Below are 15,177 nucleotides of genomic sequence, written 5' to 3' on the forward strand. Positions count from 1 at the left end.
AACGGCCGGGGGTCCCCGAGCGCGGGCAGGGGTGGGGGGCGCCCTCGTTCCGAGGCCGAGCGAAGCGGCTCCGAGCGAGACCCCAGCCCGCCCGCCAAGGAGGAACCCTCTAGACCCCCAAGACCCAGCGGACAGAGGGGCGTCCTGCCGCTGCCCGCTGCCCGCTGCCCGAGCCTGTTGGCCCCCCCACCCCCCAGTTTCCGGAAAGGTCCCCGCAGGTCTGCGGTGACAACGTAGAGGGGGCCGCCTACCCTTCCAGAATTCTCTCCGGGCACTGACGCCCGCCCCCCGCGCCCTGGCCCCCTGCCCGCCGCTCCGAGAAGCCCACCGGGACCGCCCGGCCGTCAAAGGAGCCCCTCCCCCACCCCGCTCCCCTGCTCCACTTCTGTGGCGCGAATCGTGTCCTTGACCGTTGCATTATGTATATTTAAAATTTTTTAGACTTATTTGAGAAGGAGCGAGAGCTCCCACTGGCTGGCTGGCTGGCTCCTCGGCTGCTCGCAGTGGCCACGGCTGGGGGCAGGACACTGTCCATGTTTCCCACGTGGGTTTCAAGGACCTGCCCGGCTGCCTCCCAGGGTGGCATTAGCAGGACGCCGGGAGAGGTGGGACTTGACCGAATCTGGCCCTCGGATATAGGGTGCTGGTCTCCCAAGTGCTACACCCAGCGCCCCCTTTTGTTGTATGTAGGACCTAGCAAAGGACTGACATGAAAAGACAAAGTTCTCTGGGAACAGAAGACGATTGTGTTTTGAAACCATGCCACTCTCCCCATGCGAGACTAATTTTACGTTTCTGAGATTAGAGTATACAATTTTCGGCTGCAAAATAAATGCATCTATGGCTGTTTTGGAAAAACCAATTATTTGTTAAAGAACCAAGAGAGTCTTTGATGTCAGATATAAGGGCACAGCGTTAGCACCCTCATGGTAGGTGGTATTAAGGGGGTGGGGGGTTGTGGTGGGAAGAACTCCAATGGCTTTGGGTTTAAGTCCTACGCTGCGCCCTGTAAGTCGTCACACGACCTTGATCAAGCCAGCCAGTTTACCACTGGTCAATCAGAGATACCACCTGCTGTAGTGTGTGTGTGTGGTGCGTTATAGCTGGGTAGTAGCAATCTGTCAGTTGATGTCAGTTTCTTGCCTTTTTATAACAGGCTCCCGGCTTAATGAAGCAGTTGAAATCAAATCAAAGTCAGCTTTTAATCAACAAAATGGCCTACTGAATTCTCATGTACTTGCTACCCGGCTTCATCAGTGATCCACTCATGGCCAATTTCGTATTCTCCTCTCCCAGATTCTTTCGAAGCGAGTCCTGAATGTATCATCTCATGTGTACATATTTTAGCATAAATCTCCAAATGTAAGAATTTTTTAAATAGCATAATCATCAGACTATCTTGAAAAAAAAAAACAAAAAACAAACAATTCCTTGACAGCACTAAATATACAGAAGGTGTCAACATCCCAAATGTCTCATAACTGACTTAAATCAGCTTCCAAATAAGGCCCACGCAGCCCTATTTGTTGAGATGTATTTTAAGCCTCTGTATTATTTCTTTTTTTTCCCTTGCAATTTATTTGTTGAGGAAATGGGGTCATTCGTCCTGTGGAATTTGTCACTCTCTGAGTTTTGCTGATGGCACAAGATAAGTTCAATTTGCAAACTATTTGATTTGTCACGGACAGTCTCCAACATCCTGCCTTCAGCGAGGCCGCGGCTTTCCAAGCAGCGGTGGCAAAATATGAAGAGCAGAACCATGGGCTGGCAAGCGGGATCCCTTCTCACCTGGGACGTGTCACAGATGCCTCCCTGGTGGCACCTACTTCCTATTGCACTGACTCCACACCCTTACCAGTGTTCACCCTCTGCCTGGTTGACTTCGCTCTCCCAAACTGGCATAATTACCACTCAAGCGTGGAGGGCGGGCTTTGGGGATGGGTGGACTCAGGCAAAGCCTCACCAGTGTCCAGCCCTCTGGGCAGGGCCCTGGACTCATCCCAGGAAGTGGATGGAGGGGGGGGGGTTGCCTTCAGGAGCCAGGCTTAGAGAATGGAGCTGGCAAAGCTGGAGACGTTTTCCCAGATGACTGTGACTATGTAAGGATATTCAAAGAGACAGTCGCTTTTTGCTTACCAAGAGAACACTCATGTATAATTAAAAAGAATTTGCTTTGTTTTAATATATATTGAACTATCTATATGGACGAGGGAGAGAGAGTGAGCAAGAGAGAGAGAAACACATACTGTCGTTCACTGCTCCACTCCCTAAATGGCTGGGGCTGGCCTTGGCCAAGCTGGAGCCAGGAGCACCATCTAGGTGTCTCATGTGGATGACAGAAACCCAATCCCACGAGCCACGTCAAGCACCTGTCCCCCCCCCGCCCCCCCATTTAAAATATCTAAGTACTGAAAGAAAATATACATCTGCCTCAAATGCTTTTTGGAGTAAAGAAGGATTTCAGTAAAGTTTCTTTCGAATGTAAATGCTATAGTGATTTTATGTGTGTATGCACAGACACCACACACACACACACACACACACACTGCTTTTTTTTAGTAGATCTGTGCACTGGCATAGTCGATCAGCTGGGGCTAGGTAGCTGTCTGGCTTCAATGTGCTTCCCTAATGACAGCCCAGCACCCTTATGCATTTCACTCCAGTACTCGAATAGCTATCAGAGAGAGAGAGAGAGAGAGAGAGAGAGAGAGAGATAGATTCAGGTATGTGTGTATGTATAGATAGATAGATTCTTGTATGTGTGTATGTATAGATAGATTAATGTATGTGTGTATGTATAGATAGATAGATTGATTCAGGTATGTGTGAATGTATAGATAGATAGACAGATGTTAATGTACACACATACACATATTTATTTCCAGGGACTCATTGAAATGTAATTGTGCAGGGAAGTGATCTGTGTGAATCCCTCTACCTGCTGATAAAGGATAAAGGCTGGGTCACACAGGGCAGGGCAGGCTCGCAAACACCACTGCCTGGCCGTGGGTCCCAGGGGACTGAGCCTGGGCCGGCTCCAGCTCCTCAGGCTGTCTCCATGTACGCGGGCCTTATGCTGCTTCCTTATCGAGAACACTGCTGGGGGAGTGAATGACTATTCTGCGATTTGAGCTTGATTCTACAGTTAGTAAACGAGAGAATGTTATCAAACTCCTTAAAGTTTGTCCACCTACCACTGCATCATTTCCCTCTTTTCCTGTCCCACAAAGGAGAAAGGGGAACCAGTTAGAGCCGGGCATGCACTCGACTCCTTTAGGCGGGCCAAGGACATTTGTTCGGTTGGTTCTTCACACTCAAGGCACATTTAACATCTCACATTAAAACGTATTTCCTGGAGGGCAGGGTAGCGTGGCGTGGGATAAAGGAGACAGAACAGAACGTTCCTTTCTCCGCTATTAAATTCTTCGCCAAAATGCCCAATGCAAACCTTTAAAATCAGATGAAGAGACAAATGCGCTTACCTGCTGCCACCCCGAAGGTGATGAAGAGGCAGCGCACGTTCGCAGCGTAGGCGCTCAGCACCCAGCCCAGGGCGTTCACCAGCCCCCCGGTGATGGTGGTCCGGCGGCAGCCACAGGTGTTGATGAACACGCCGATGAAGGGCCCTGCACAGAGCAATCGGGAAAGGAATTGGCTGGTGGTGCTTTGCTCTCGGGCTCACTTAGAGAGCCCTCACGTGAAGACAAGGAAGAAAGCACGACCGGAGCTGTCTCAGCAAAAGCAAAAGGAAACATTGCTTTGTCCAAAAGCCTTTCGGCACACAGGGAGGGGTGTGGGTCATTTCATCAGAGAGCAGAGGTGCTAGGTTTCCCAGGAATACAAAGACTGGGTCTTTCCTTATGCCAGTGGCTCAGCGGTGTCTTCCTGCACCTGAACCAGGTTCCATCACTGCCAACGCGGAAAGGTTCGGGGAACTCACGGAAAATCCAGGGGCCGCACAGACTAACTTCCCACATAGCCCGAGTCGGCTGGTCCTGCGCGGCAGCTGAGCCACTGAGACCCGGCGTGGCTGGGTCACACCCTCTCAGTTCCCACAGTCCCTGCCCTCCCCTCCCGCTCCATGCCTGGCCTCATGCACGTTATTTATCGGTTCTCTTCACACACCTGCATTTCAGGCACCAGACCTCACGGGAACATGGGAAGCGGGTTCTCAGAACTCCGGTGCTGTTTTCATGAGGGCACCCGGATGCAAACCAAGCTGAGATGGACTTGCTCAGTGCCTGACTGCACTCATCGGCCTGTGCACTGATGGCGCGACGTGGGGACGCAGGAGTCCCCTGCCCTGGGCATTTGTGACAGCAGCACAGCATCACGCTGCCATCTAATGCAAACCCTAATACTCTGACATCTGGTTCTTTAAAAAAGTCCTTATGTATTTCAAAGTCAGAGAAAGAGATATAGACAGATCTTGTAGACACTTGTTCACTCCCCAAATACCAGCAACAGCCAGAGCTGGGCCAGGCCCAAGTCAGGATCCTGAAACTCAATCCAGGTCTCCATGTGGGTGGCAGGGACTGGAGCATTGAGCCATCACCTGCTGCCTCCCCGCATGTGCACGAGCAGGAAGCTGGAGACAGAAGTGGAGCCGGGACTTGGAGTCAGGCACCCTGTTAAGGGGTGTGGGGATTGGAACCATGAGCCAAATGCCTGTCCCAGACCCTCTAGTTTTTACTTGTCAATCTCTGATTCTTCTCGCACTTTGTGGCCATTTCCGATGTCACTGAAACTGTGTGCTTGCTTGTGCGCAAAGACTCCTTATTCAAACAGCAGTGTAGATGTTAGTACACAGTGTCCGGCTGTACTCGCTATTCGGTGAGCTGGCTCTTCTTAAGCATCATCTCAGGTTCCACGATTATTCCTTACATGGTTACAGCCCCCTACATGCAAGTGGGACAGTCTCAAGGTGAAGCTCCCCTTTTAGTCCACACTGAAAGAAAATTTCCCTTTAAAGTTCTGACTGCATGCGTGTGTGTAGTTGGGTACACAACCTGCTAATGGGTGCACCTTGTCTGGTAGTTTCGAGATTGGTCCTAAAAATTAGAAGGGTAAAGACTTTTTAATTTAATTGATCCTGCTGTATTATAGGAGATGAAACCTTTTAGAGTAGATAATATATCAAATAGACTATGTAAATAGCATACGCTTTCATGTTATAAAAATGCACACTATATGAATAATATATAAAATAATCATATGGTTTAAGTATGGAATTTAAATACCATAAGATGCAAATCCATCCAATTTTTTTTTTACAAATATTTTTCCTTCTTTAATAAATATTTTTGGGGCTGGTGCTGTGGTGTAGTGGGTAAAGCTGCTGCCCATGGTGCAGGCATCCCATATGGGTGCCAGTTCGAGTCCCAGCTGCTCCACTTCCTATCCAGCTCTCTGCTATGGCCTCAGAAGATGGTAGAAGATGGCCCAAGTGCTTGGGCCCCCGCACCCGTATGGGAGACCTGGAAGAAGCTCCTGGTTCCTGGCTTCAGGTCCAGCCTTTGTGGCAACTGGGGAGTGGACCAGCAGATGAAAGACCTCTTGTTCTCTCTCTCTCTTTCTCTGCCTCTGCTTCTCTGTCTGTGTAACTCCGAATTCCAAATAAATAAATAAGTCCCAGGCCATAGCCATCTTCTATGCTTTCCCAGGTCACAGCAGAGAGCTGGATCAGAAGTGGAACAGCCAGGATTCAAACCGGCACCCATATGGTATGCTGGCACTGTAGGCGGTGGCTTTACCCACCACGCCACAAAAAAAATTTCTTGGGGGGCTAGTGTTGTGGCATAGCAGGTTAGGCAGCCGCCTGCAAAAGTATCAGAAGATGGCCCAAGAGCTTGGGTCCCAGCCACTCACATGGGACCCAGATGGAGTTCCTGGCTCCTGGCTTCAGCTTGACCCAGCCCAGGCTGCTGCAGCCATCTGGGGAGTGAATCAGTGGATGGAAGATTCTCTCCCTCTGTGTCTCTCCCTCTCCTCTCTCTCTGTAACTCCATCTTTCAAGTAAATTAATAAATAAATCTTTTTTTTTTAATTTGAGAGGCAGATAAACAGAACACCCCCATCTGTTGGTTCACTCCCTAAATGTTCATAACATCTGGGGCTGGGCCCGTCCAAAGCCAGGAGCCAGGAACCCAATCTAGGTGGGTGGCAGGGACCCAACAACCCCAGCCATCACCCGTTGCCTCTCAGCATGTACAACAGCAGGAAGCTGGGATCAGGGGCTGGGACACAACCCACACGCTCTGATGTGGAAGGCAGGTGCCTTAACTGCTAGGCCACACACCCTCCCTTATGTTTTCATTTTTCTAAACCCACAGTCACTCAGCCGTGCCAGACTGGAAAAGTAGGCAAAGAGCAGAACCATGCATAACTAGTTGGTGCGTGGCTGACAGCTCTTTAGGATAGGAAAGTTGAACAGACCACAGAACCGAAGCTCAATCCCACTTTCTACATCACAGAAAGGGCGTGGAAGCAAGTTTTCTGAGGTGTTGTATGTTGATGAAACATTGCCTGAGGATGGGATGTGAGGAAGAAATTCCTCCCAAGCCAGTGAAAACAGTCACATCTGGGGGAATTCTACAAATCGTAAAGTAACTACAGCTTTCCTGATAAAAGCCAGAGGTCTGACTGCTTCGTTCTGGGAAGGACTCTGAGCCTTGGACCACTTCCCACAGCATCCAGGGGCTCGCGGCTGCCGGGACCCTCGGAAGTCAGCCTGTTTTGCCCATCCCAGCATCCGATGGGCTGAACAAAGTGAGATGAGCCTTGGCAATGCTCAGGGACGTACTTCTCTGAGCTCCAGGTCTCCCAGGGGAGAAGCAAAGACTTTTTCTTAAGCAATGACTCAGGAGCCGAGAAGTCGATGGCTCACTTGGCGGCTTGGAGCCCATCCCAAGAGAGTCAGGACTTTGAAAACCACCGCACCGGGGTTCTGCTGTGTGGCCTGGACTGATCACCGCTGCTCGAAACCCATGGGGGAGTGAGTTGTCTGCTGCTGGCCTGTAACAACTCTGGAGTCTTCAAAATTTCATGGAAAATGCATGAAAAATTGGCATAGGTTTCAGATCCTTTTTTTCTGCACCACAATAAACTTATCTTCTAATTCCATTTCCATGAACTTTTTGAAGTACCCTCACAGGGTGCCTTCCAAGAGTAATTTAGAAAGCTACCAGCACCTAAAGCTGCTATAGATATGAATGAGGTGACTACCCTATCAATTTTTTTTAAAAACTATATTTATTGGAGAGGAGGAGGAGGAGGAGGAGGAGAGAGAGAGAGAGAGAGAGAGAGAGAGAGAGAGAGAGAATGCTTCTCTCCACTGGTTCACTCTCCAAATGCCTGCAATGGCCAGGGCTGGGCTGGGGCCAGAGCCGGAGCTGGAAATGTAATCCAGGTCCCGCACATGGTGGCGGGAACCCAATTCCTTGAGCCATCAGCACTGCCTCCTTAAGTCAGTACCAGCAGGAAGCTGGAGCCGAAGCCAGAGCAGGTATCCACCCCACACACTCCAGTATGGGCTGTGGGCAGCTTAACGGCCAGGCTAAACACGGCCCGCGATGATCTCATTTTGTGGTTACAATCCGGAGCCTCCTGCAGGATAATGTGAAATCTGGGCTAGAAACGAATGAAACAATGCATATTTATTGAATTTCCACATACAAATCACTGACCAAGAAAGACGTGGCTTTTTTATTTATTTTCTAAACTTTAACCTGGAAGAGGTAACCCAATTTGAGGATAATGATAAGGAAACAAAATGCGGGAAAAAGCAATTTATGCTTATTCGTTTCAAATGGACTTTCGGTTCTCATTTGATGTGGAGGCAAACCAGGTGCAGGGCCATCCTGCACTGACTGGCTGTTCAGCCTTCAGTAATCACTTCCTGTCTCCGAGCGTTGCATGTTCTTCCTCTGCAAATGACGGATAATGGTCTAGAGCCCTCAGTGTCCAACAGAGAGATCATGGCCAAGCACGTGCTGGTGTGTAAGAAGCTCTAAATAAAGGAGAGTCGTTACCACTGGTTTCTGGCTCCGAAAATTTCCTTTATGTTGTTTAAAATATTTGCAACCCTCCCCACCCCCCGGACTGGGAAGTCTGGGATAATGAATAGAAATGGGAGAATGGGAGAATAAAGTCTTTTTCATTCATGTATCTATGATTTCTGAGGCCCAGGGAAAAAATGTTTTCATATGGCCAGGAATTGTCCCTATGGAAAGCTGGACTCAAACACGGTCACTTCCAAGTTCAATTCAAGATGACCTCACAGTTCACCATCACTAGGCACTGGGTGATCTTATTTTGAGGATCATCTCCAAAACCATTTCCAAAAGTGCAAGACTGGTTTTCACTGCTTACTTCTGTGGGCTATGTGGAACACAAAATAGTGTCTAAGACAGCCACGAGAATATTGGAGCGTCTCACATCATGGCCTTTTACTGAGCCTCCCCACCCGCCCCTAAATTGTTCTATTCCTTTAAATATTCTTGGAGTGTAAGAACGCTGATTCTAAGTGTTCTAGAGGCACGGTTTTCCTTTACTCACTCACTGAGAGGGCGGAATCACAACCAACACAAACCCAGAACATTCCCCACCCCGAAGAGCTTTCCCACGTGACAGCAAGTCCAAGTTTAACAAGACCAGTGCAGGCAGACGTCTATCATGTTATAGACAAGAGGGCTTATCAACAATTCTCTGACACACTGTCTGGTGCCTTTATTTAATGTTAGGACTAGATCAGTGCTAATTCCCTTTGATACACACACACACACACCCTGCATCTTGCAAGACAACATTTTGTCCCTGTTTTCTGTCATCAGCACTACCACTGTCAGCAATGTTGTTTGTATTATCAAAACTAACAGCGACTAAATGCCAGACAAGGCCCACAGATCTCTCAATTGCATTCAAGCAGTTAATTGCTAATGCGGAAATCTCTGAAAAGGCCCAGCTTTCCAACCAAGCACACATATGCCCGCCTTACACGCACTGTCACAAAATCAGAAAAAGCAAGGAGGTCATTTATATTTCCACTATAAAGCATAGCATAGGCATTTTAGATAAAAAATTACTTGTAGAAGGATAGCATTTAATTTCAGGCAAAACAACCAAAAAACATTAGGGTATGGTGGGACCAGAGGCTTGTGAAGAGAACAAAATAAAATTAAATGAGCTGGGGCTGGCGCTGTGGTATAGCAGGTAAAGCCACTGCCTGCAGTGCTGGCATCCTATGTGGGTGCCGGGTTCGAGTCCAGGCTGTTACACTTCCAATCTAGCTCTTTGCTATGGCCTGGGAAAGCAGCGGAAGATGGCCCAAGTGCTTGGGCCCCTGCGCCCACATAGGAGACCCGGATGGAGTCCCAGGTTGCTGGCTGTGACTGTTGCAGGTATTTGGAGTGTGAACCAGGGGATGGAAGATCTCTCTCTCTCTCTCTCTCTCTCTCTCGTCACTCTGCTTTTCAAATAAACAAACATTTTAAAAAATATTTATTTATCTGTTTGAAGGTCAGAATTACAGAGAGAGAGAAGGAGAGGCAGAGAGAGAGAGAGAGAGAGAAAGGGAGAGAGAGAGAGAGAGAGAGAGAATACACTGGTTCACTCCCCCAATGACTGCAACAGCTGGAGCTGTGCGGATCTGAAGCTAGGAGCCAGGAGCTTCTTCCGGGTCTCCCACGCAGGTGCAGGGGCCCAAGGACTTGGACCATATTCTACTGCTTTCCCAGGTGATAGCAGAGAGCTGGATCAGAAGTAGAGCAGCCGGAACTTGAACCCAGCACCCACATGGGATGCCGGAACTGCAGGCAGTGGCTTTACCCGCTACGCCACAGCCCCTGCCCTAAATAAACAAATCTATAAATGACAAGTGATTCATGTCTGGGAATGTTACAGAAAAGAAATACTCTTAAGTGCAGGAAATAAATTTTTTTTTGAAAGAAGAAAACAGAGTTTGGAGCAAAAGAGGGTTTTTTAAATGATACGTTTTTGAACTTCTCCAAGTGTTGGAGACACTTCAAACAAACCCTGTGTGACTCCACTTCCACCAAGGACCTGAGAGTCGGATTCAGAGAGACGACAAAGGAGCGGCGGTGGCCAGGCCCAGCGTCAGTGTTGACTGAGTGCAAAGGTGCAGGTTGGACCCCTGATGAGTTCAGGCGCCAGATGCTGGTGACAGCTTGCACACTCGTGTGAATGTGCTGAGTGGCTTCCTGTCCATACACCCCAGGTGGGCTAACACCAGAACCTTCTATCCTGGGCATGCTATACCGCGCTAAGACACTCACGTCACTAACATCCGACCTGCCACACATTCACACGCATAACATCCGTCACAGCAGTAGCCGTCATTGTGTCTCAGCTGCGGGAGGGGCCCTACGGGGACGTACCCACGATCAAGGTGATGCCCATGCTGAGCGAGCTGACCCAGGCCGTGAGGCCGCGGCTCTGGCCGAACTCTTCCAGCCACTCCACGTTGAGGACTCCCAGGGCCATCTGCGAGCCCATGACGAGGATGTGCACAAAGAAAGACGACAGGACCATCATCCAGGCCCATCCGCCATCGATGTCCGGGTGGGCCTTGAGCGTCTTCTTGTCCTTGGGGTCATCTTCAAACTCATAGCCAATATCTTCATGGCTTGTATACATTTTCCAAGATTTCCTGAAATACAAATAAAAAATGCGTTCACTGGCCATCGCTACAACAAAGCCTTCGTCTTCTCTGGCCAGGGCTCTCTCTGAAGCCATAGCAGACTTTCTGCTTCGTTTTTGTCATCATGCAGATGTGGGGACACTGCTTAATTTTTCACAAGATAGAGTGTTTTAGGAAGCCTGCGTCATCTGCACAGCCAGCCCAGGGGAAGGATTAGAACACTGGAAACAGCAGAGATGTGAAGGGACTTTTCCGAGACTTCATGGCCAGCGTTTAGTGCGGCTCTTGAATTATCTGTTCCCCCACCCCCTTCTTCTCTCTCTCTCTCTCTCTCTCTCTCGCTCTCGCTCTCGCTCTTGCTCTTATAATTTAACCACTAAATTACTTGGAGGCAAGAGGCTGGACAGCATTGAAAATAGAAGGACGAGCATTGAGGCACAGTGGATTAAGCTGCCGCCTGTGAGACTGACATCCCACATGGATGCGGGTTCAAGTCCCAGCTGCTCCACTTCTGATCCAGCTTCCTGCTAATGCACCTGAGAAAGCAGCAGAAGATGGCCAAATGCTTGGGCCCCTACACCCACGTGGGAGACTTGGAAGAAGCTCCTGGCACCTGGCGTTGACATGGCCCATTTCTGGCTGTTGCGGCCATGTGAGGAGTGAGCCAGCAGATGGAAGATGTCTCTCTCTGTCTCTCTTTCTCTCTCTGTAACTTTGCCATTCAGTTAAAACAGAGAGGAGAAATTTCTTGCATTTAGTGGGAAGCAAGATTTGAACCCAGTTATTCTGTCTCCTACAAAAAGATGGATAGAGATGGGTGACAAGAGACGTGTCAGAGAAGGAAGAGCTGGCCCCAGGCAGCCTTTCAGGGTAGTTTCCACTTGGTGAGCCGTTGGCAGAGGATCTGGGTCTTAGTTTTTGTGGGTCCAAGTGTTCCATTTGTTCAGAACTGCCAGCATGGGTTAACCTCAGAGGGACTGACTCATACTAACCCAACTCAGGAGAGACTGATAAAGTATAAGGCAATTTTATTTTTTACTTTACCATGGGAAATACAGCTTCTAATACTGGTGATACATCTGATGGTACAAAGCACACACACCCCTATCCCCAGCATTTACCTGGGAAATATAATAAGTTAGAATAAAATCAGAAAATAGGAAATTAGGCTGAAGAGGGTGAGGTTACCAGGTAGGCAGGGGCTAGATCACACAGGGCCTTGCGGGCCATATAAGGAGCTGGGAGTTTCTAAACCACCATTGGCTTACTTCACACAGGGATGCTACACAGTGGGGAGGGAGGGAGAGAGAAATAAGTGATGCTTCATCCTGGAGGAGACCCATCCTCTGGGACTGCAGTGGGTGGGGCTCAGGCAGTGCAGAGGGGCTGGGAGTGACACCTGATGGCTTAGCCTCTTGGGCGAAGCAGAAAGTGGGGTCATTGGCTGAGAGTGGGGGCAACATGGGGGCCCTAGAGTTCAGGATACGGAGGAGACTCCCGCTATGACAAGTGGGCATGAGACAGCTGGGTAGTTCCAAGTCTAGCATAGCAGCAGGGCTATGCACAGTGCAGCACCACGGACAGAGGCAGGGAGCCCTCTGCCCAGAGCCTGGAATCAGGGTCCACAGAGCCAAACAGTAACGGATGACGAGGGGCCTGCTGCTCTCCTCACCATCGCTGGTCTCTCCCTCTCTGTGACTTTGATATTTCCCCACAGCTTCTGATTCTCATCAGGATCCAGCCCAAGCTCCCTGCTTGACTGCCTCAAGTTGCTCTGTGTTCCAGCTGCTGCGAGCCTCTCCTCCCAGTCACCTGCTACCCCCGCCCACCCCTGAAGCACCTGCAGCTCCCTGGATGCCACTTAGTCTACTGGGCAGGACCTTCTCTCCTTCCCTCTCCTGACCCCTGACTCTCTTCTGCTCATCCCTCACTCCCTGACTGTTGGCTTTGGTCTGGCCCAGCTCAGGCTGAAGAGACCATCTGGGGAGTGAATGAGTGGATGTAAGCTCGCTCTCTCTCTGCAACTCTGACTTACAAAGAAATAGAACAAATCTTTAAAAAAGAGATCCAATGACATCCTAACAGTGAACCTTAATATGGTGACAAAAATCCTGAGAGTATTTCTAGTACCCATCAGTGGAGTTGTTCCATAAGACAGTCGTGGTACATGGATCGCACAAGCCTGCCATCAAAACTCAAAAGGTCATGTTCAAGTGTGAACCACACCCAGGGGCTACCCAATGTCCCTGATGGGACATAGGTAATAACCCCTGTGTGGTTGGTGTCCACAACGCGGATCCCTGAGCTAAAAAGCAAAGTATTGAAGAAGGAATCTCAATCAAGGAATTTCTCCTCTCTGTTTTAACTGAATGGCAAAGTTACAGAGAGAGAAAGAGAGACAGAGAGAGACATCTTCCATCTGCTGGCTCACTCCTCACATGGCCGCAACAGCCAGAAATGGGACACGTCAATGCCAGGTGCCAGGAGCTTCTTCCAAGTCTCCCACGTGGGTGTAGGGGCCCAAGCATTTGGCCATCTTCTGCTGCTTTCTCAGGTGCATTAGCAGGAAGCTGGATCAGAAGTGGAGCAGCTGGGACTTGAACCCGCACCCATGTGGGATGTCAGTCTCACAGGCGGCAGCTTAACCCACTGTGCCTCAATGCTCGTCCTTCTATTTTCAATGCTGTCCAGCCTCTTGCCTCCAAGTAATTTAGTGGCTAAATTATAAGAGCGAGAGAGAGAGAGAGAGAGAGAGAGAGAGAGAAGAAGGGGATGGGGGGGCAGATGATTCAAGAGCGACCTCTTGGAAAAGCTTGTGCATGTGTGTGTGTGCGTGCGTGTGCATGTGTGTGTGTGTCTGTCTGTCACTCTCTTTCCTTCCTCCCAGTGTCTGAGCCTGCCTGGAGCTACACAGGCCAGGGGCAGCCCCAGTTGTCCTAACTGCACTCCTAGAAGGGCCCAGAGGGTGAGCCCAGCAAGGTTCAGAAGGGGCGGCCGGTGGTCTTCCCGTGTCCCTGAGGCTGTGTGCAGAATCCCCAGGTGTCAGAAAGAAGAGCTGTAGAAATGGAAGGGCTCCCAGCGCAGATGGCTCCTGGGAGCAGGAGTCTGGGGTCTTCCCCACTCAGGACAAGCAGGGGGCTCTGCGCGGATACCAGCTGGGCGTCCTCCGATCCGATTCGGTTCTCACAGGGCTCAGTCCCAGTCACTGCACCTCCTTTAGATGCCCAGTGCAAGCCCCAGGTGGTTTTGTGCCTGCTTCTCACTGACAGGCTGAGAACTGGGGTTCCTGCAACCCGCTTCGCAGCTTTGGCTAATTTGCTAGAGCAGCTCATGGCACACAGGGAAACCCCAGCCTCTACCACTTGGATCTTACAAAGGCTACAGAGGAGGAGACGCACGGGGCCAGGTACTGTTAGGTAGGAAGACAGAAATTAGTATGTGTCTGTGAAATCAAGGCACGTGGGGAAAGGAAATGCTGCAGCCTTGGAAACAGCCCAGCATCTTACACAACCAAGCCCTGTCCATACTCCTGATAACTTCCAGAAAAACTTCCCAGGAGAATCCTCCGCGGGCACCAAGCCGGCTTCCCAGTGTGGTAACACGGGCAAGAAACCTTTGGGAGAAATGGCAGCAATGTCACACTCAGGTAGCCCTTTGTCCAGAAGAAGGGTGAGTTGGGGGGTGGAGAGAGGAAACAGGAAGAAGCGGACCCACCTCCTTATAAGCCCCCGATAACAGACTGGGCACTCTTGGGTTGGTCTGCAGAGGTGCCCATCTGGTCTGACAGATGCATGAGCCCACGGGACCTTGCTGCCCCACTCACTGCCGCTCACCTACTCACTGTCTCACATCTGAAGCTGTTTTTCTTTCAGGAAGACAAGGACCTCTGTTCCAGCCACCTCTACCGACAGCATGGGGCAAGGGGCACGGAGCCGCCATGCCCTCTCCAGCACGTCCCAGCCCCTCCACCAGTTCTGCTGTGCAGAAGTTGGCCCCACCCCTGGCACTGTGGGTTGTTCTGCAGACTTGGCTGCCCGGGCACAGACAACTGTGAAGCAATGCAATTGCATAAATCCGAGGAGGATGGGCAGAGTGGGGCAGCCCAGTAGGGCCTGTGTGTCCAAATTCCTCCTGGCCTCTCTCTGTAGCATTGCTTCCTCCTGGGTAGGGGGTGGGGGCCTTCCTGCATGGTGGGGGTGGGGAGGGACTGCTGTCTACCGTCAGGCAAGCTGGGTCACCAAATGGCTTTCTGCTGCCTATCCCTGCCATGGGGAGAGAAAAGAGGGGGCCAGTACAGGTCAGGGAGAGACTTTGCTCTCCCAGGTCTGACGCACCCCACCATGGTAACTCAGAGCACGTGCGTTGTTCTAGTCCCTTAGGAAATAGCAAAGGATATGGGAGTTGGGCACCCGGTAGGGGCTGTGGGCAAAGCCAAAACATGTATATGGTACTGTCACCGGGAACTTGACCCTGGGAAGCAGTGGCCTGTGTAACAATGTAACAATGTTCAGCTGTGTTTA

At 50.3% G+C, this 15,177-nt stretch overlaps 1 protein-coding gene across 1 annotated transcript in view; it reads right to left on the reverse strand.

Annotated features, from left to right (window-relative positions):
• SLC16A14 (solute carrier family 16 member 14) overlaps positions 1–15,177 on the reverse strand; it is a 31,115-nt gene that overhangs the window by 14,189 nt on the left and 1,749 nt on the right. Inside the window, exons 2-3 of the mRNA XM_062202316.1 lie at positions 10,395–10,666; positions 3,483–3,626 (exon numbers count right to left, since the gene is read on the reverse strand). Of these exons, the coding sequence (XP_062058300.1) occupies positions 3,483–3,626; positions 10,395–10,653 (403 nt within the window). The 5' untranslated portion in view covers positions 10,654–10,666. The remainder of the gene's footprint in view (positions 1–3,482; positions 3,627–10,394; positions 10,667–15,177) is intronic.

The sequence above is a fragment of the Lepus europaeus genome, chromosome 1, assembly GCF_033115175.1.
Source record: "Lepus europaeus isolate LE1 chromosome 1, mLepTim1.pri, whole genome shotgun sequence".
In the NCBI taxonomy this organism is placed as follows: domain Eukaryota; kingdom Metazoa; phylum Chordata; class Mammalia; order Lagomorpha; family Leporidae; genus Lepus; species Lepus europaeus.